This window comes from Meles meles, chromosome 8 (genome assembly GCF_922984935.1).
Source record: "Meles meles chromosome 8, mMelMel3.1 paternal haplotype, whole genome shotgun sequence".
NCBI classification, from domain to species: Eukaryota; Metazoa; Chordata; class Mammalia; order Carnivora; family Mustelidae; genus Meles; species Meles meles.
Genome location: NC_060073.1, coordinates 11,368,919 through 11,388,835, shown reverse-complemented (window position 1 = coordinate 11,388,835; position 19,917 = coordinate 11,368,919). Strand labels below are relative to the sequence as shown.

At 43.4% G+C, this 19,917-nt stretch overlaps 1 protein-coding gene across 1 annotated transcript; it reads right to left on the bottom strand.

The window, feature by feature from the left end:
- Positions 1-214: 214 nt before the first annotated feature.
- CBLIF (cobalamin binding intrinsic factor) lies at positions 215-17,279 on the bottom strand. The gene is made up of 9 exons (XM_046017617.1): positions 17,142-17,279; positions 15,505-15,681; positions 14,539-14,652; positions 13,768-13,908; positions 11,628-11,809; positions 7,760-7,937; positions 5,107-5,308; positions 2,327-2,445; positions 215-276 (listed from the first exon to the last, which is right to left on the bottom strand). Exons 1-9 carry the CDS (start codon positions 17,218-17,220, stop codon positions 215-217), a joined length of 1,254 nt encoding a protein of 417 aa, XP_045873573.1. The 5' UTR covers positions 17,221-17,279.
- Between the last annotated feature and the right edge of the window lie 2,638 nt (positions 17,280-19,917).

Below are 19,917 nucleotides of genomic sequence, written 5' to 3'. Positions count from 1 at the left end.
ATGTTTGAGATGTTTGAATGTTTGAATCATTTATTCTACATAGTGGTTATGTGGATGTTTGATTATTTATTCTACATAGTGGTTTCTGTGTTTTTAGCAGGAATATAGCAGCATTGTAGATATCCAGGGTATTTTTGCACAGACTTGGAATAAAGTGAACAAAAATTCCACTGTCTTTTGGAGATGTTTGAGAGAACCTGAACCCACCTTGTCCTTAGTACTGTGTGAAATTGGCCGTGATGTGCTCACGGTCGGAGGGTTTGTAGTCGGCAACTCCTGGAAACAAGCAGAGAAGAACACGAGGAAACCATGGTGCATGGGAGGTAACCACTCCCACCTCCCAAATGACCAGTCCCCTTGACAGAGGAGTAAAGTCATCCCAGAGTGCAATGGGCAGCTTGATTACTGGAAGAGCATGGAATTGAGATTTAGGGAGTCTTTGTTTCCAGGCTCAGAGTTGCCCACATGGAGCATGTCTTTGGACAAGCCCCTTAAATTGTGAGATCCTCTTTTGCCTCATGTCTAAAACTGCACTAATAATATTTACCCCAAAGAAACATTTCAGGATTAGGAATAATGACTGCCAGGTGCCTCATATAGTACCTGACACATAGCAAGTGTGCAAGAAAATGACTTAGTTAAGCCAAGTTTAGAACATTTGAGATAGGAACTCGTGGTCACTTTTGAAGATTTTGCCAAAAGTAGGGAAGGGCAGTGGGTTGAGGATTCTTGTGTTTCAGGGCAGAGAAGGTAGATGGTGGCAGTATTGATGATTAGCTTTCAAGTCACCGGGCATCAGAAAGAATAATTCCAGGCCCAGATCTTTTTGGATCGTAGAGGCCTTTCTGTTTCCCCTTCTTTCCCCAGAGAAAAAAGGTGATTTGGCAGACATAAGACTAACCCTGATTTAGGTTCCTGGGGAATTCTTGAGATGAAGGTGAGGAGAACTAATAATACTTATGCCGAGCATTTGTGAGTGCATGCTATGCAGAAGACATTGTACTTACTCATTTTTAACATGTTATTTCTAATTTTCACACTAACCCAAGAAATGGTTATTACTGTGTTCATTTCATAGCTCTGGAAGCTGGTTCTGAGAAGATTCACTCCTTGCCTAAAGCAGCTAGTAAGTAGGAGAAGGGGCTTCTAACCAACCCATATGTAACCTTGAGGTCTTTATTATGCGTTTTGCTGCAATTCAACAAATTCTGACTGGCCAGATTTTGTTACGTACCTGACAGACTCTTAAGAAAAACATCTCTCCCATCGTAATCGTGGAGAAGGAAGCGTCTTACAAAGCCGCAGCCTCAGCTCTGCTGTGACCCTGCATGGCCTCACATCTCCCTGCACGGTGGCGATTAACATCTTTTAACTATTGAACATCTTCCTTAGACAAAATAACATACGTGGCTCTTTAACTTGGAGGGTATTTTAGTATTTGTGGAAAATTTTAAAGAATGTTAAGGTTTTGCTGAAGTCTGAATTTTATTATTGTCTCTTTCCCCACAAAAACATGCATAAACCACCTTCTCTTTTGGAGATTTTTAAAAAAACATCAGAGCAAGAAGAAAAATGAATGCTGAATGAAGCTGTGGGGGAAGGACAGTCATGCTACAGTCTGGAAACATGGGCTGGATAATCGCTCCGTCCCACCCTAGATGCAGGACTTGTCAAGTCCCTTCAACACCTCCAAGACTTAGTTTCTCTCTCTGTAAAAAAGAGAATCACTGCTACCTCCAGAGTTGACATGTGACATATGGTAACATCCCTGCACGAAGAGCTAGGTTTCCCCTTCCTCATATTCGTTTCCCACAGGCTATGAAGTCACTGTGGTTTTATGTTATGTGATGATATTTAATTTTTAAATCCTAAAGTGGCCATCTTCTTGGATCACATACTACTTTTTCTACCTTTTTCTTTCTTTTTTTTTTTTGCCTCACATTATCTGCGTTTTCCTTTTTCAGCTCCTATCACTTTCACTAGGTCAATCCACTTTTCTTGGTGACTGGATATGCCCCATTGGCTCAGGATGGAGTCAGGATTCTTGATTTTCGAAAAAGCTATTTTAGAAAGCCAGCCCCCTGTTCTGTCTATCATCCATCTACCTACCCCTCATTTATCTGTCATTCAGTTGAATCACTGTATATATCTTCATAATACATGTGTACATGTACATATATATTTTATCACTGTATACACAGGTATCTCATGTATACATATAGTCTCACAGTTTTTGATTAAATGAATGAATGAATTAAATAAGTAAATGAAAGAAAGCAGGCTGCAGGCTATGGAAGAAAGTCCCAGATTCCTTTCCTTTTCTCACCTTCATTCAGAGGTGTCTTGCCATTAAGGAATTGCCAGTATGTCCGTTCATGAACACTTTCAGTGATATTATTGATAGAAGAGACAACAAGGCCCCAGGATGTCATTGTGGTTTCAAATCTGTAAGAATAAAATCATACGTGATTAACCTCATTTAGGTCAGGCAATAAGGGGTTAAGGCGAAGGGACAGAGACATTCTAAACACTTGAGAGATCAGATAAAAGCCTTGAAGTACCATGTCATCCACATAAAGTAACCCCGAATTACTAGAATTCATACAGCAATTCACCAGTGTGGCAGGATACAAAATTAATGCATAGGAATCAGTTACTTTTCTAGGAAACAAACAGAGTTACAGAAGGGAGGGGAGTGCGGGGTGAGATAACCGGGTGATGGGTGTTAAGGAGGGCACGTGTTGTGATGAGCACTGTTATACATAACTAATGAATCACTGAAAACTAATCAAAAACTAATGATGTACTATACAGTGGCTAACCCAACATAGTTAAAAAAATGTCTCCCTTTAGGTAGAAATGAAATTAATGCAAATTAAAAATATGTTTATTTAAAAAATGCTTAAAAGAGAAATTGCTAATGACTAACAGATATGAAGTTACTTCAGTTGGTATTAAATGACATTTAAGAATGGAGTTTAAAAAAATAATAAATAATAAATAATAAAATAATAAATAAAAATAATATCAATAAGTAAATTTTAAAAAATGTAATTGCCCAACAATGGGTGAATACTTACATGAGTGATGAGATGAATATTCAAGACTGAATTTTTTTTTTGGCATTGACAAAATTGTATTTTTCCACACTTTTAAGTGACATTAAATATGCTCATGCAATAATTGTTAGGTGAAAATGTGGGATACAAATTTTACACGAAATAACTCTCCCACCCACGTGAGGGGTCACAGCTATCTATAACATGCACAGAAGAAAACACCCACCAAATCATAAAGAAATCTCAACAGTGATTACATTATGGACACACTGTACATGCTTTGTCTTGTTCCATTTTTAAAAAATTTATTTGAATTCAATTAATTAACAGATAGCGTACTACTAGTTTTAGAGGTTTTGCTCTTCATACATCACCCCGCAACGGTCTACTGTATGTATTCATGACATGTACAGTCAGAAAAAGAAAAATCAGGCAAAATTATAGTTAAGCTCAGAGAAGTAGTAAGGTATATTCCGAGGGTATTTGAAAACTAAGTATTCTTGAAACGCAACTTTTGTCCTGACCTGTCTGTGGGTTTCAGGGAATTACGGAGCTGGGCTGTGGACAGCAGGCACAATGTATGGAACCTAATCCTGTGGAACAGGTTCCACATCCCACTCAGGTGTCACTTCCTTGGGCTTGGTCAGTCTTTCTCTCTGGCATCTCTCGGCAGAATTTGGGTCACATCATTGTCTTTTGAAGGTCTCTCCTCTTTTCCTTTCCATGACCTGGCATTTCCCCTCTGCTTCTTCTGTGAGCTTAGTTTTCTCCATATTTCTCTGCTGCTTCCTCTTCTTGCAAACTATGAAGACATCCCAAGTTTAATTTTATTTCTCAGGATTTATTTCTATATTTTGTCCTCTCCTGACAGTGGAAGGAATATGAGCTTCACAGTCAACTTAACTAGTTACATGTCATGGGATCTTAGGGATGTTACTTAGCGTCTTTGGGACTATGTGGTGCTATCTGTAAAATGGGCATATAAGATCATGTTTGTTTGCTGTTTTTAAAGTGGACTCTATGCCCAACATGGGGCTTGAAGTCATGATCCTGAGATCGAGTCGCCTGCTCTTCTGACTGAGCCAGCCAGGCGTGCTGGACTCGTGGCTTGTTGGGAGCTTGTCTCTGCTACCTCTGCACAGTTCCTCAACTTCGGTCATCTTGACCATCCGACCTCTTTCGCCTGTCCTGACCTCTTTTTCTAGGCCTTCGTCTAAACCTCCAAAAGCTCCCTAATGTTGCTGTTTTGAACACCCGCAATTAGACATGTCTAAAGGAACTAAGTCTTTTTCTCTGAAAGACATTCTTTCCTCCTGACACTCCTATCAAAAGTTTGGAAGCTTCTCTCTCTTGCCGCCTCCCCTTCCCCAGTACTCACAGAGCCAAGTGGCGTCTTCCTTGGTGTGAGTCTGTTTATCCTAGAAGGGGTCTTCATCACCTCACAGATTTGTTACCTCAGGCTAGCCCCAGATCTCCTCCTTGTCTCCCATTCTCAAACCAATTAACGTTTTACAACGTGACTTTTCTTACTTAAAAACTTGCAATGCTTTCTCTAATAGGAAGTCTGATCTCTTTAACCTGGTTCTTCACCCAGCCTATCCTTACAGGTTACTCACTTGATTCAGTCTCCTCTTCTCCAGTCAAGCTGGCCGACTCACTGACCCTGAAGTCCTTGCTTATTCCTGTCTCAAATGCTTTGTCCTAGCCATTCCCTCTTTCTAGAATACCATCTTTCCCCATCTTCCTAACAGTACTGATTTTTCGAATGGACTCCAAAGCCACAAGCCTTCCTGGACTGTTCTAACCCACAATAGACTTTCCCACTTTGAATTTCTGTTTGTAAAACTCCATCGTATGTTGACTTGGGTGATTGAATTTTCCTGAGCCAGCTTTGATAGTTACTAGATTGCACGCTTCTCAAGGGGTGATGAAATGATGTTAAATTATCAGAAGGAAAAAAGAAAGTAAGAAAATGAAGGAAGGAGGGAGAGAATGGGAATTCAGATGGGGTCTGGGGAGAGTGGTGAACATTGCTTACAGCACTCACTTGAACATGGGATTTCTGCGTTGTGCTTCCTCTAGGACAACAAGTAGTACCGATCCACCTTTCACACTAACGTCCATGGTCTCATTGAAGAGCAGACCCACCCCCCTCAGCTGGTTATTTATGGTGTATGTGACGGTGACGTTGGATGCTGTGGTGGGAACAGGGCTGGGTTGAGTGGGGAGGGTTGGTTGCACTTCAACACCTGTGAAGAGCGAAGAGATCGCATTTGTTAATGATTACAGGGTTTGTGTTATAGGTGCAAAAATCTCTGTTATCGGCAACTTATCCTCAAGAAACATTTCAAGAAATGGCAAGATTTTGTGTCCTTTTTGGGTGGTTCTGAGGAACTTGTGTGATCTATGAAGCTCTCATTTCCAATCTAGAGAATTGCTCATAGCTGAAGAGCTGATGGCTCATTTTAACTGTTTCTTTTCTTTTTTTAAAAAATATCTTTTTAATTTTTTTATAAACATATAATGTATTATTAGCCCCAGGGGTCCAGGTCTGTGAATTGCCAGGTTTACATGCTTCATTCACAGCACTCACCATAGCACACACCCTCCCCAATGTCCATAACCCCACCACCCTCTCCCTAACCCCCTCCCCCCGAGCCCCTTCAGTTTGTTTTGTGACATTAAGAGCCTCTTATGGTTTGTCTCCATCCTGATCCCATCTTGTTTCATTTATTCTTTTCCTACACCCCAAACCCCCCACATTGCATCTCCACTTCCTCATATCAGGGAGATCATATGATAGTTGTCTTTCTCCAATTGACTTATTTCAATAAGCATAACACCCTCTAGTTCCATCCACGTCGTCACAAATGGCAAGATTTCATTTCTTTTGATGGCTGCATAGTATTTCATTGTGTATATATACCACATCTTCTTTATCCATTCATCTGTTGATGGACATCTAGGTTCTTTCCATAGTTTGGCTATTATGGACATTGCTGCTATGGACATTCGGGTGCATGTGCCCCTTCAGATTACTGCATTTGTATCTTTGGGGTAAATACCCAGTAGTGCAATTGCTGGGTTGTAGGGTAGCTCTATTTTCAACTTTTTGAGGAACCTCCATGCTGTTTTCCAGACTGGTTGCACCAGCTTGCATTCCCACCAACAGTGTAGGAGGGTTCCCCTTTCTCTGCATCCTTGCCAGCATCTGTCATTTCCTGACTTGTTAATTTTAGCCATTCTGACTGGTGTGAGGTGATATCTCATTGTGGTTTTGATTTGTATTTCCCTGATGCCGAGTGATGTGGAGATGGCTCATTTTATAGTGAACATTAGTTTTGTTAAAAGAATTTATAACCAGGGGCGCCTGGGTGGCTCAGTGGGTTAAAGCCTCTGCCTTCGGCTCAGGTCATGATCCCAGGATCCTGGGATGGAGCCACTCATTGGGCTCTCTGCTCAGTGGGGAGCCTGCTTCCCCCCCCCCCCCCCGCCTGCCTCTCTGCCTCCTTGTGATATCTCTCTCACTGTCAAATGAATAAATAAAATATCTTAAAAAAACCAATTTTTAACCAGAAGGGAGGACGGTTAGCCCTAAGTCATGTGTTTTACATGGTTGAGTTCTGTGGATTTGTGGGATTTTTGGTAACACTGTGAATCTGGAAGCGAAGGTAGTAAGTTTCAGACCATTTAACAAAAAACCTGGGCAAGTATAGTGTAGAATCCTTGGAAAGACTCCATGGCCATCTTGTTCAGATTGGGAAATCTGTATCCTGAGGAGTTCGGTGAATGTAGCTGTGTTTGGTGTAATTAGGATTGGGTTCCTTGATTACAGTCTCTATAGACTCTGTACTGAGATAGGCAGGGAATTTAGTAATCTCTGCTTATCTCAGCAAATCCGTGCAATATAAGACATCAGTACTTTATACTGGTGTTTGTCTAGAAGGAGGAGTTGGAGGTATCTTTGCCAAGACTCATTATTGCTGGAGGGGTAAAATTTTATGCAGGATTCCCACTTTCTTTGTGCATATTTCTACAAAGTTTGAATTTTTAAGTAGCACTGTATTGTATTTTTAATTGGCTAAAATATAGATATTTAAAATAAAAAGGTAATATGCCGGGTTTCCACCCCATTCCTTTGCTGTGCCAGGAGCACCAAGGCCTTGTATTTAGATCCCCAAGTCTGGGCTTAAAAGCCAACTCTTTTTCTCATAAGTGTCTCAGACCAGCTCAATGATTGGTCACATTTTCTTTGCTATGCACTGCATGTGGCTTCTATTTTTACTTAATACTTATTTCATTCTTCCAAATGTTGTAGTTTTTGTCTACACATCTGTATCCTGACCTTGTTAAGAGCAGGTATCATAAGATAACGCATAACGTTTGGTGCATTTGTCAAACGAATGAAGGAAGTTATATATCATCTGATTGTCAGGACCGTGGACCTCCCCTCTTCACCAGCATCTCACAAAATGTATGCATATAGTAGGTGCTCACTTAATGTGTACTGAGTGAAGTAGACAAGGGGGCTGAATTCTGAGAACAGGCTGCCATGGCTGTGTGTTAGCACACAACACTTGGGGATTGGATATCAGATGCGTCTCTGCCTATGTAATAAGCCTGTGTGCCATTTAAAATTGATCCACATAAGGAGCCACTACTTTATGACATAAGGAAAGGCAGATGTTAAGAGTTCTTACCAGGGCTGCAGGACACATGGGGCACATCCAGATATGTCTTGCCTTTCAGGGAAGGGAGGATTTGGGCAATGGACATGGGATTGTGGAATTTCCCCTGCTCAATTTCCTGAAGTATTGTGTCCATGGTCTTCTGGCAGTTCCACTCCTTGTTAGGTTGCTTAGGTGTCACAGAGAGAGCCTGGGGGCAGGAGAGAGAGGGAATGAGAGATTGATTAGGCATAGCTGAGAGTTGACCTCTATAAGTTTTACAAGAGTTATATTTGATCACTAATCTTGGGGGATCACTCAAAGTCCAAAACTGAGCTGCCCAAGGTTTGGAACTTTGTCTGTCTTGTTCCCTGCTGCGTCCCCACCTCTTAGCTCAGGGTCTGTCACATAGCGGTCACACAACAAATATATGTGCACCAGTTAGGTTTGGGGAACACTACTGGGGCTGCTGTATTTATAGCATGTGTGTATAAAACAGTTCTTGAATGTAGAATGAAGGTGAGTCCCGGGGAAAGCAAGCTCCAGGAGCAGTGTTAGTCTGGGACATCTGGTCATCCAAACATAGCAGTCCTCTTTGTTTTGTGTTGTCCTGCACAGCCTTTGGTGGACTCCTCCCATACTTTGTGATCATGTCAGGACAGTCAGCCAGAGGTTCCACAAGCCTGGCCACAGGAGTGGACTCATGGCCTGGGCTGGGGTAATCCTAGAGTGCCATCCTCTTGCTAACAGTGATTAGTGGGCACCCCACTAGCCAGCATCCTTCCTTGACATACAGACATTCAGAGAGAGAAGCATGTCTTTTCCTCCTGCTGGGGTAATCAGCTAGGACCATGTAAGTAATCACTGGGCTGTGACCATCTTCCTCAGCCACTTTGAAGAAACCATGCCATAGGAGACAGTGAGGAAAACCAGGGCTGAGTGATGAAAAAAGAGTGGTGCCTAAAAGCACAATCTGAGCCCTTTATTCTGCTTAATCCTGAAACCATTTAATCTAGCCCTGGATCTAGTTTATAACATGATATAGTAAATCCCCATTTTTTTCCTTAGGCAAAAATTATTTGGGTTTCCGTTATCTGCAAAGTGGTTCTTGATTAATGCTCCAAGCAATTCATTCTACTTTGCTGAGATTTGTATCACATGAGTAAAATAGAAATCACAATTTCTTCCTACCTTTGCAGGTTCATTTGAGGTTCAGATGTGGGACAATAAGCAAAAGCATTTTGTTATGTGTAATGTGTAAGCTATTATCACCACCTTCCTCCCTTTAGGGAAGCTGACCATGACCCTCAGAGTAAGTCAGTGGTTTGAGATTGCTGGTGACTGATTCACCTGAAGCTTGGAATAGGAAGTGAAAGAAGATAGTCATATCAGAAATGGCTCTGTGAGCCAAAGGCAGTTGATGAACGACAGTTTTTGACATGACCATCACTGTTAGAACTCTTGGCTCTGCCAGAGGTCGCTTTATGGGGCAGTTTGGCTTAAGGGGCATCAGGTAGGTACTCCTCAGCAGCCAGATCTTGTTCGTTTGCCATATTCACCTCTCAGATCCCAAAAGCAAGATGGATCCCCTTGGGATAAAACATCACCAATGCCAACACTCTAGAGAGGAATAACACATTACCTATGAGAAGTCATTAATAGCTTTGCATAAAGATGTTTATCAGATCCTTCTTCCAAGTTAAATCCCCAAGTTAAGAGGAACTTTGAAGGCTTTGGATTCTTGATAGAAAGCAGAGAAGAAATCCTGCAACAGAGGAAGTGCCTCCTGAGTGCCTAGGGAAGCCATGAGGGTGGCCCAGGCCACTTGAAGGGCACTGACATCCTGGAAGAGGATGAATGAAGGCTGGAGAGGAAGCTTAATATCACCCCTCTTCCACTGGCAGAAACCATGAACAGTTACTGGCATCACATTGTGCTTGTGATGTTTTAAAAAAATACCTTTGCAACCTTGTTTTTATGGGGAAACAATTCAATATTTGCCCACAGTGGTGGGAGATCTGGGATTCAAACTCAAGTTGTGACATCTTGAGTGCCCTTTGCTTTTCCACAGAAGAACATTGTAAATTAGAAAAAAAAGTTGTGTATTAGATATCTGGTGATTTCAGACTTCAGGCTGCTTGGGTAAACTCTCGTTATGTGCTATACCTCGAGTTAGGAGAGGTTATGTATCCTAACTGATTCGAAATACATATGACCTATGATATCGGATAAGGATGAGGTCTTGCCTTTTCATAAATAAAACTGTAATTCTTAGGTACAGCTTATCAGAGTGTACCTTGTGGGTTGGAAAATCCCAAACGGAATTCATAAACCTAATTAGCAAAAGCAAACATTTCTCTGTCTGGCACTAAGGGGAAGCAAGTTTATTTTAAGTCAGGCATAGATAAAACCCATCTTATATCCCGTCCAGACTGCCTCTGATATTCCACAAGGCTTTCTAGCCCTGAGTCCCGGGATTGTTCTTGGATGATTCAGCCATGGTACAGTCTTTTTTTTTTTTTTTTTAGATTTTATTTATTTGACAGAGATAGACAGAGAGGCAGGCAGAGAGAGAGAGGAAGGGGAGCAGGCTCCCCGCTGAGCAGAGAGCCCGATGCGGGGCTCTATCCCAGGACCTTGAGATCATGACCTGAGCCGAAGGCAGAGGCTTTAACCCACTGAGCCACCCAGGCGCCCCAGTAACAGTCTTTTTTTCCATGGCCAAACTTCATTCACGTTGACATGCCATGGAAGCTGACGTTGTCCTCATTAGTTGCTCCAATACATTGCACATTGGGGTGGGGATATTGTATTTACTTTTGTGTTTAACATAAACTACTTTCTAGTCTGTTTATGTCCTTTGCTAATTTCTAATGTGTGGAACATCAGGGGCAGTCTCTGCTCCTCTCCCCCAAAGGATTTCTTTTTACCACTAGTCCAGAGGTACATTAGGTTTCGGCCTGGCATTGTAACTCCAGGTTCTCTGTTTCCTGGGCTTTCTGAGTTGAGAAGGTACAGTTTTTCTATGAATCACATAAGACATTTTAAGACTTCGGAGCACGAACTTCTGAGTTTGGACTAGACGATTTGGCCACAGATGACCCTTTAATTTCTGATTCTAGCTGGTTACCTCTCCCCACTATCATTAGTATGTCCTCCATGGGAAGATGCTGCCCTAGTCAACCCTAATCAATGCGGTGAGGGTTGCATTTGGAGATATATCAAACAGCATCTTATGGAGTCCAAGCCTGGGTTCTATACTAGGAAAACATAGGATTGAGTATGGACAGAGTACCAGACACACCTGATTCCCATTTAGAACACTGTGCGAAGTTGCAATGAGATCGAGATGATAAGAGCTTGACAAGTCAGCTTTAGGTGTTTTCACTGCTGTGTTCAGGTTGTTTCAACCTGTGTTCAGGTTGTTTCAACCTGTGTTCAGGTTGAACATAAGCCCACATTTTCTGGATCAAGATAAAGGGCTGAAATAAAGAACACTCGACTGGCAAGATGGAATTACAAAATTTCATTTTTTTGAGGGCCCATTTTAATATCTTACTTTTTATACATCAAATTTTCATCAATCTATGATTATTATGAACACATTGATCATTATCAGTAACCTGATATGTTTCTGGGATTTATTTATTTATTTTTTCAAGAAAGAGGAAAGAATTCTCATAATTTTATTTTCACCCTTTACCTATGAGGTAGGGAGGAATTAACACCTGCGTTTTACCAGTAGAGAAACTGAGACAAACACCGCAAGGAATCTACCTCAAGTCATACTAGCTTGTCTTCCCCAGAGATATAATTATAAGAAGCCTGCTGTCTTGATCCTACAATCCAGTCTTATCATACTGGCATGGGCTCAACAAAGAAGCATAGATGATGTGTTTACCTGCATGGCAAGGCCAGTACTGTAGATGTCTCCAATGATGCCATTGTCTTCGATCCTCATGCTGACATTCTTCACGACTTCGTCTAGTACCTCAATGAACAGAATTTTGTAACCTTCATCTGAGCCTTCTGGGATCTTGTTGTACATACAAGTCAGAGCCAAGGTCGCCATAGCTCCTGTGTCTGTGAATCATGGTCGGAGGGAGGTGGGTGAGACAACCATCACCCAACAATAGGAACAACTAACATTTACTGTGTGCTTATTGCGTTCCAACTACATTATCTCCTTTATTCTTCAGGACAACCTGTGAGATAGTACCTAAAATGAACTCCACTGAAGGGATAAGGAAATGGAGGCTCTTAGAGGCCAAGTAATGGCCCAAGGCCACACAGCTGGTAAGTAGCAGCGCCAGGACCTGAACCCAGATCTAAAGCTCATGCTTTTAATTAGACTGGTGCTTCATTCAGTCTCATTTTTCTTGTCCCAGTGTTTATCTTTTAAAAATGTCACCAGTTCTGGAAGGCCTGGCCATCACCACCTCTCAGTGAAACCTTCTTTGGTCTGCCCAGTGCCACAGGTACAGTCTCTTTTCTGAACTTTTAAAAAAGTAGGCTCCATGCCCAGCATGGAGCCCAATGTGGGGTTTAAACTCATGACCCTGAGATCAAGACCCAAGCTGAGATCAAGGGTTGGACACTTAACTGAGCCACCCAGGTGCCCCTCTTTCCTGAGTTTCTTATCATGTATTGTTCGGACTTGTTTTGCAGTCTCAGCACTCTGCTCTGTTTTATTGTTACTGTGCTCTGTGAGCAACTGGATGGTGGGAACTTTGCACCCCCAGGGCACCTGGCACAGGGGCATTTTCATTATTTGCATGGGAAAGTGTATGTGGATTGAATAAGCAAGCTATGGAAGGACAAGACAGAACAAGTGAAAGACTTGCCAGATGACTTCTTTCTCTGATCTTCTCCCTCCTGTAATCGCCACCTGAATTGTATAACCTCATTAAGGATGGCAGTGTTGTTGAGACCATTGCTGTCCAAGAAGTCAAATCTCCTGAACTGACAGACTCCCTAGCAATGCATGAAGTCCCAGATGGAAAATGGAGACCTGTCTGCTCTTGAGCCACAGGGAGGGCACTAGAGTATTGGATTATGATCTGAAAGAGACGGAAATGGGAGAGTTTGCCTGAAACTAGAGAGGTTGCAGGGGCAGGGTGGCTAACGGGGTGAAAACCTGAGATACGCTATTGCTTGAGAGTCCAAAAGAGGAAAGGTGACCATGAATGAAGGGCACGTGATAATGTCCACAGAGAGGGTGTTATTCAGGGCAGGTATCATGACCTGCAGAAGGGTGGACAGAAAAGGACGTGGTGCTGTAGGGGAAAAAGCTTCTCTTGACAAGCAACCATAAGGTTATAGAATGAAGAAGTAACATGGTTCCAGTGTATCCTTGAAGGGGAGGAGCATCATGGGTTTAGGGTTATCTGTTCACTAGAAAGAGAATATCAGGATGTTATAAGGAGAAACATCGAGAGGAACAGAGAATGGAATCATCAGTAGAGATAAAAGAGAGGGTTCAGGGGCGCCTGGGTGGCTCAGTGATTTAAGCATCTGACTTGGTTTCAGCTCAGGTCATGATCTCAGGGTCATGAGATGGAGCCCTGTGTCAAGCTCTGTGGTCAGGGTGAAGTCAGCTCGAGGTTCTCTCTCTCCCTTGCCTTCTGCCCCTCCCCCTGATCTCTCTCTCTCTAAAATAAATAAATGAATCTTAAAAAAAAAAAAGGTTTCAGGGTAAGACTTGAGTCTAGACATTGATTTAATCATTTAAGAATTTGTCTGGGAATAACTGCTGATTTGTGTGACTTATTTATTGTTCCTGATAGAGATTTTGTCATTGTCAGACATTTCAAGTATTGTCCTGGTTTCTTTGTTTTACTGTCTCCCTTTCACTTATTCCTTAATTCACGTGTCCAGCAAATGTTTGTTCAGTGCTTTCCATCTGCAGACATTTTCATGACCCTTGGCTCCTCCTCCATGGAAAGCTCCCCCTCCCACTTTTCCCTCCTGCCCCCCTCCCCCACTAAGTGCCCTTGATATTTTCAGCTCAGGGCAGTGTTTGGAAGTGGCAACCAACTCACCCGTATTGAAGGGGGAGGAACCGAACCTCAGGATCTTGGCAAAGCGGGTTGCTATGGGTAAGGCTGTTTTTGGGTTCTCCTGGCACAATGCCAGGACCGCCAGACTGGGCCCATAGAAGGTTGAAGCTGGAGCACTGGGACCTGGGAAGGGGACAGAGGGTCTCTGTAAGATTAATATTCACCACAATGAGGACATCTGTGAAAAAGGTAAAAGTTAAACCTTTTAAGTAGAAATTTCTAGAAAACCTGTCCAAAAAAGAAAGACTCCATATTGGCAAAAGCTAACTTTAACATTTCTCAGAATAAGAATGTCACCCAGCATGACAAGAGAATAAAAAGGATGACTGTCTTCAGGTGATGGCATAAGTCTGTTTCCCAGGATAGTGATCTTCTCTAGTACGTTTGGAATCGAAGTGAATATCTCACTGTGTGGTTATCCGAAGAATCCTGAGTGGAGATAACTTGTATCCCCTCCCTCATTTTCCACTCACCCATCTTTTTTTTTTTTAAGATTGTATTTATTTATTTGGCAGAGATCACAAGTAGGGAGAGGCAGGCAGAGAGAGAGAGAGGGAAGCAGGCTCCCCCTGAGCAGGGAGCCCGATGTGGGGTTCAATCCCAGGACCCTGGGATCATGACCTGAGCTGAAGGCAGATGCTTTAACCCACTGAGCCACCTGGGCACCCCTCACCCATCTTTTTTGTTCTAGGTTTAATACTCTCAGGAAGGACCATTTGCCTCACCCTCCCCTCCCTTCTGCTGAGGTCTTACTTGAGGGTGGCCAGCTTTCCATTAGTCTCTGTAGAACTGACACTTTATTCCCAGGATCTCGGCAGGAGGAGTTGAGGGCCATGATGGTAAGGGCAAGCTGACCAATGGTCAGGTCTGTGGAGGAGAGAACAAAGCAGTCACAAAGGTATTCTCAGGGGAGAGTGTGCCAGGGGTCAGGGCTGAGATCTCTGATCTGATCTCCAGATCATTTTGATTTTTTAATAATAAAATTAGATAATATTTAAAAAGGTTTTTTTTTTTGTTGTTTTTGTTTTTGTTTTTTAAGTAATCGTTATACCCAGCCTGGGACTCAAACTCACAACCTGGAGATCAAGAGCCACACGTTCCCACCATGGAGCCAGCCAGGTACCTCTAGATAGTTTTTTGATCTTGTTTTTCTTAAGGAAAGAAGTGTGGAAAAATGTTCAAGGAGGGTTTAATCTGGTGACCACTGTGTGACTTGACAACTTCATCAGGAATCCCTGGTATCTATTTAGCAAAGCAGCACAGGCACCCATACAAATTCGTACCTGAAAATAATTTTAACTTTACTATCTAACTTGATCCTCAAGGCAACTCCTGTGAAGTAGACAGAACAGAGATTTGGTTATTATTATCATTGTTGTTATTACTGTTAGAGTCCTTGTTATTAGAATCATCTGCGTTTTGCAAATGAAGACGTGAGGTTGGTCTGGATCTGCGACCTGTTCAAGGTTTCAGAGCTGATAAATGGTGGAGCCAGAGTTGCAAGCCTCCTCTTTTTCATGCCTGGTCTAGAGCTTATTCTGCTTTCCTGTGTAACTCTACAGATGCTCTGACTTCACGAACCTTTCTTTGCAGGTACATAGGGAAAGGTGTTTGGCTGATTCAGGGACAATCCCAGGTGGCACTGTGTGTGTGGGGTTGTGGAGTTGGAATCTGGGGCTGCAGAATCAGGGAGCACGTGGAGAGGCTCTGATTTCTCACCCGCGCTGTCACTGGCCATGAGCTTGTCAGTTAGGAGCTTCTGGGCCTCCATGTTGTAGGCTCCGGCCAGGTTCATGGCAATCAGGATGCTGGGATTGGGGTGGGCTGAGCTGGTCACAGAGTTCTCCATGAGCACTTGTATGCCATGAACCAAGGGCTGCTGTGCGGGGGGAACAGCTGAGAAGAGAAAAGCCATTTACTAAACCCCTAATCCACTCTCTCTCATGTCAGAAACATGTTTCCCATGTGTCACTCTGTTAGAAGACAGGATTAGTTAGCATTAACATTTTCAGGGACACCCTCTAGTGTCCCTAACAGAGATGGAGGGGCACATGGGTGGTTGAGTCATTAAGCGTCTGCCTTTGGCTCAGGTCATGGTCGTGGGGTCCTGGGATCAAGCCCCACATCTGGCTCCCCGCTTAGTGGGAAGCCTGCTTCTTTCTCCCTCTCCCACTCTCCCTGCTTGTATTCCCTCTCTCGATGTCTCTCTCTCTGTGTCAAATAAATAAATAAACTCTTTAAAAAAAATAAAGAGAGATGGAGAAAACACTGACATTTTCTTTTGAGGCCAGGTAGACCAGTTAGATGTTGGATCTCCTCAAACAACCCTTATGTTTAACAAAGTGACTTCTCACTTAGGAAGTTCAAGCAATATGGCTCATGGCCATTTCATATTATTTTTAGCAGATTCCTAGAAATCACTGATTTCCTTGTATTTCTTTCTCACTCTTTTATTTTAAAGTTAACTTTTTTCAGGGGAGTGTCTGGGCAGTATAGTTGATTAAGTGTCTAACTATTGGTTTTTGGCTCAGGTCCTGACTGTAGGGTCCTGGGATGGAGCCCCGTGTCCAGCTCTGTGCTCAACATGGAGTCTGCTTGGGAGTCTCTCTCTCCCTCTCCATCTGCCCCACCCCACCTCACTCTCTCTTTCTCTCAAATAAATAAATCCTAAAAAAAAAAAATAAAGTTCTTTTTTTTTAAAGGATTTTATTATTTATTTATTTATTTCAGAGAGAGAGAGAGAGAGAGACTGAGAAAGGGAGTGAGAGTGACCTATGGGCCAGCAGGGAGAGCAGCAGAGGTAAAGGGACACCCTGAGATCGTGACCTGAGCTGAAAGCAGGAGTTAGACACTCAACTGACTGAGCCACCCAGGTGACCTTTCTTTTTTTTTAAATCTCTGCACTCTGCATGGGGCTCAAACTCACAACCCTGAGATCAAGAGTTGCATGCTCCTCAACTAAGCCAGCCAGGCACCTCCTTTTTTCCTCAGTCTTACATGGAGAGTATGGAAGACTTGGGATACCAGCTGTCCTCAGCAAGTTCCAACATCCCCCAGCAGTGGCACTTGGTCAGAACAGCTCTGAGCATCTCTCTTTGTGCTGCCAGCCATTGTTCCTGCACCACTGTTTCAACCTCTTCTAAGGTAAAATGCGTAGACTTGCCTCTCCAAGCACTTACAGGGTTCAGTCAGGAAAGATGCAGCACACACTCACCCTGACTTGCCCCCTTGGAACTCCTACAGTGATTGCCGTTTTCAATCACTTTGTCCTCAGCAGACCTCCGTGTGTGAGGTTTTCCCTTGTGCCCGGGGGGGAACTGCTCCCCTGACCTCTCTGGAAGAATCACTATACTCACAGCATGAGCTTCGGGTCCCGGTGCTGGTCCCAGCTGCAGCCCAGAGAAGGTTCAGGAGGGAGAGGGTGAACCAGGTCATCCCACTCTCTCTTGTTTAGACTACGGCTCCCGTGTACAGATCCCCGTGTTTGAAAGCAGGTGTTTCTCTACTTTCTCTTATATGTGCTTCTTTTGTCAAACAGTCTGTTGTCCTCCCCCTTCTGGCCACTCCTAACCACTTAAGCTGACCCCGCCTTCTCTGATAGAACTAATTTCCATATGGTTCTAAGTTCCCGCCTATCAATCCTTCCAGGTGTGTGGAGGTGACTTCTAGGTGGCACAGTCGTAGGAAACACTCGGGGCTGAGTGTGCGTGATGGCCATGACAGAGTGTCCTTCCCCACAATCCTGGGTCATCACATCAGGAGTGTGGCTGGTGTGCGAGTGAGCGTACACAGGCCTTCCTCCTGGGCCTTTACACACCTGTCCAGACAACTTCCTGGCTGTTGGTCAGCAGCCACTTCACCGAAGGTTAGGCAGTTCTTAAGGCACGGCCTTCCTTATGGTTCAAGGCCCTTGCTTTGTGAAGTTGGCCTTTATGCAGTTAATAAGTTGCTGTGACCTGAGTCCCAGCCTAGGCCCTTTAAGGTTGTTTGACTTCAGGTGAGCAATGGACCCAAGCTTCCCAGAAACTGTATGTTTGTTTTTTAAGTAGGCTCCATGCCCAGTGTGGATCCCAAGGCTGGGCTCCCGCTCATGACCCTGAGATCAAGACCTGAGCTCAAGACCTGAGCTGACATCAAGAGCGAATGCTTAGTGGACCTGAACCACCCAGGAGCCCCTCCCACAGATTGTTTCATTTGACTTCTCTTTCTTTATCTGGGAACAAAGCAGTTTCAAACACCTAGGGCTTTCAATTCTATCTTTTAAAGTAAGTAATTAGAAAATGTGGATCAATGAACTATATTAAATGTTAAATGCAGCCATATTAAAGCAAAGTATACCTTCCTATAACATATAACTAGAAATAGTATTTGAAATTATGAAGGGAGGGGCTAATTTTTTTGTAACTACTGGAATTTAAGCAGCTTCATTTGGTGGGGCCGTTCTTTAGTGACTCCGATCTTAGAATAAAATTCAATGTCATTTTCAATGACAAGACCCTGTCAGTTCTGGCTGGGTTGCCTTTTGGACCTCCCCTCTGACGGCCTTCTCGGTTGCTCCCTCTCCTCCAGCGGCACTGAGCTTCTTCTTCCCTGAACCCATCACCCGCCTTTGCATTTGCTGTTCGCACTGCCCAGGACACTCCTCCTCCAAATATTCTCACTGTGGCTCCCACACTTCCTTCATGTCTTTGCTCAAAGGCCGGTTCTCAAAGAGGTCGTCCCAGACCATCTCTCTTATGTAGAAGACAGTGTTACCCCCATGAACACCCACTGTGCCTCTTCCCTGTTATGACTCCTCACCCTCTGTAACACTGTGTGGTTTGTTTACTGTCTGTCACCCTCTCCACTGGAATGTCCACTCCAAGGGGGAAGGGTCCGTGTCCCTTGTTCACTGTTCTATCTCCAGCCCTTGAGCTACTGTACCACCTAGTTCACAGTGGGAACAGAATAAATAATTTTTGGATGAGCAAATTAATGAACAAATATGAGACTTTTTTTTTTCTTTCTTAGGGGGTGTTGGTGGTTTTGTGAGATGAAAGCACAGGATACATATTGGAGTGCATTTGACAGCTTCTGACATGGCCCCATGTTCCCACATCCTGATATCCATGCCCTTGTGAAATCCCCTTCCCCAGAGTGTGGGCTGGCCTCACTTCTCTTGAATATAATGCAGGAAAAGTTATAAGATGAGGAGACAAAGGTCCAACTTCTCTCTTGCTTGCAGTCTCTCTTTGGTTCTTCTTGCTTCTTGCTCTGAGAAAGCCAGCTGCCACATTCTGATCTGCCTGATAGAGAAGCCTCTGTGCAAAGAACTGGGGGTAGCTTCCAGTCAACAGCCAGGGAAGCAGAAATCCGGTCAACAATGATGTGAATGATCTTGAAAGCTGATTCTTCCCCAGTTGAGCTTTCAGTTGAAGCTTCATTCGACATCTTGATTGTGGCCTCACTGAGAGATTCTGACCCACAGAAACTCGAGATAATACATCTTGTTCTAAGCCATCAAGTTTTGTATTATTATCTACTATGTAATGTAGAGTGGGGTGAGACCAGAAAGACAGTTTGAGGGGTTTGCATGTCATGTGAAGGAGTGGTAGGCACAATTATGCCCTCCCCTCAACACCATATAGGTATCTACATCCTAATCTCTGAAATCTATGAATATGTTAGGTCACATGGAAAGAGGGAACTAAGGTTGCTAAAATGAGCTGATTTTAACATAAGAAGATTATTTTGGTTTGTATCAGAGGATCCAGTGTAATCAGAGGTCCTTATCAGTGGAAGAGAGAGGCAGCAGAGTGAGTCAGTGAAGGGTATATGGTGATGGGAACAGAGGTGGGAGTGATCTGAGTGCTGCTTTGAAGGTAGAGGAATGCTAGCTTCCTCCAGAAGCTGGAGTAGGTGAGGAAATGGGTTTCTCCCCTAGAACCTCTAGAAGGAACTCAGTGCTTTCAACACCTTGATTTTATCTCAGTGAAACCCCTTTCTGACTTCTGACCTCCACAACTGTATGATGATATGTTTGCCTTAAGCCAGTAATTAGTGGTAATTTGTTGCAGCAGCAGTAAGAATCTAACCCAGGATTAGGATCCCAGCATGGCATTGACTTTGGGTTCCAGTGTCTGATTGTGCCCA

Bases quoted from the DNA above. Each gene is read 5' to 3' on its own strand.
- CBLIF (XM_046017617.1), bottom strand. From the start codon at position 17,220: ATGACCTGGTTCACCCTCTCCCTCCTGAACCTTCTCTGGGCTGCAGCT. The intron at 7,938-11,627 runs GTAAACACATCA...TCCTGCCCCCAG, and splicing joins GTACTGGCCTTGCCATGCAG to GCTCTCTCTGTGACACCTAA. The intron at 277-2,326 runs GTGAGAAAAGGA...GCTTGTTTCCAG, and splicing joins CAAGACACCTCTGAATGAAG to GAGTTGCCGACTACAAACCC.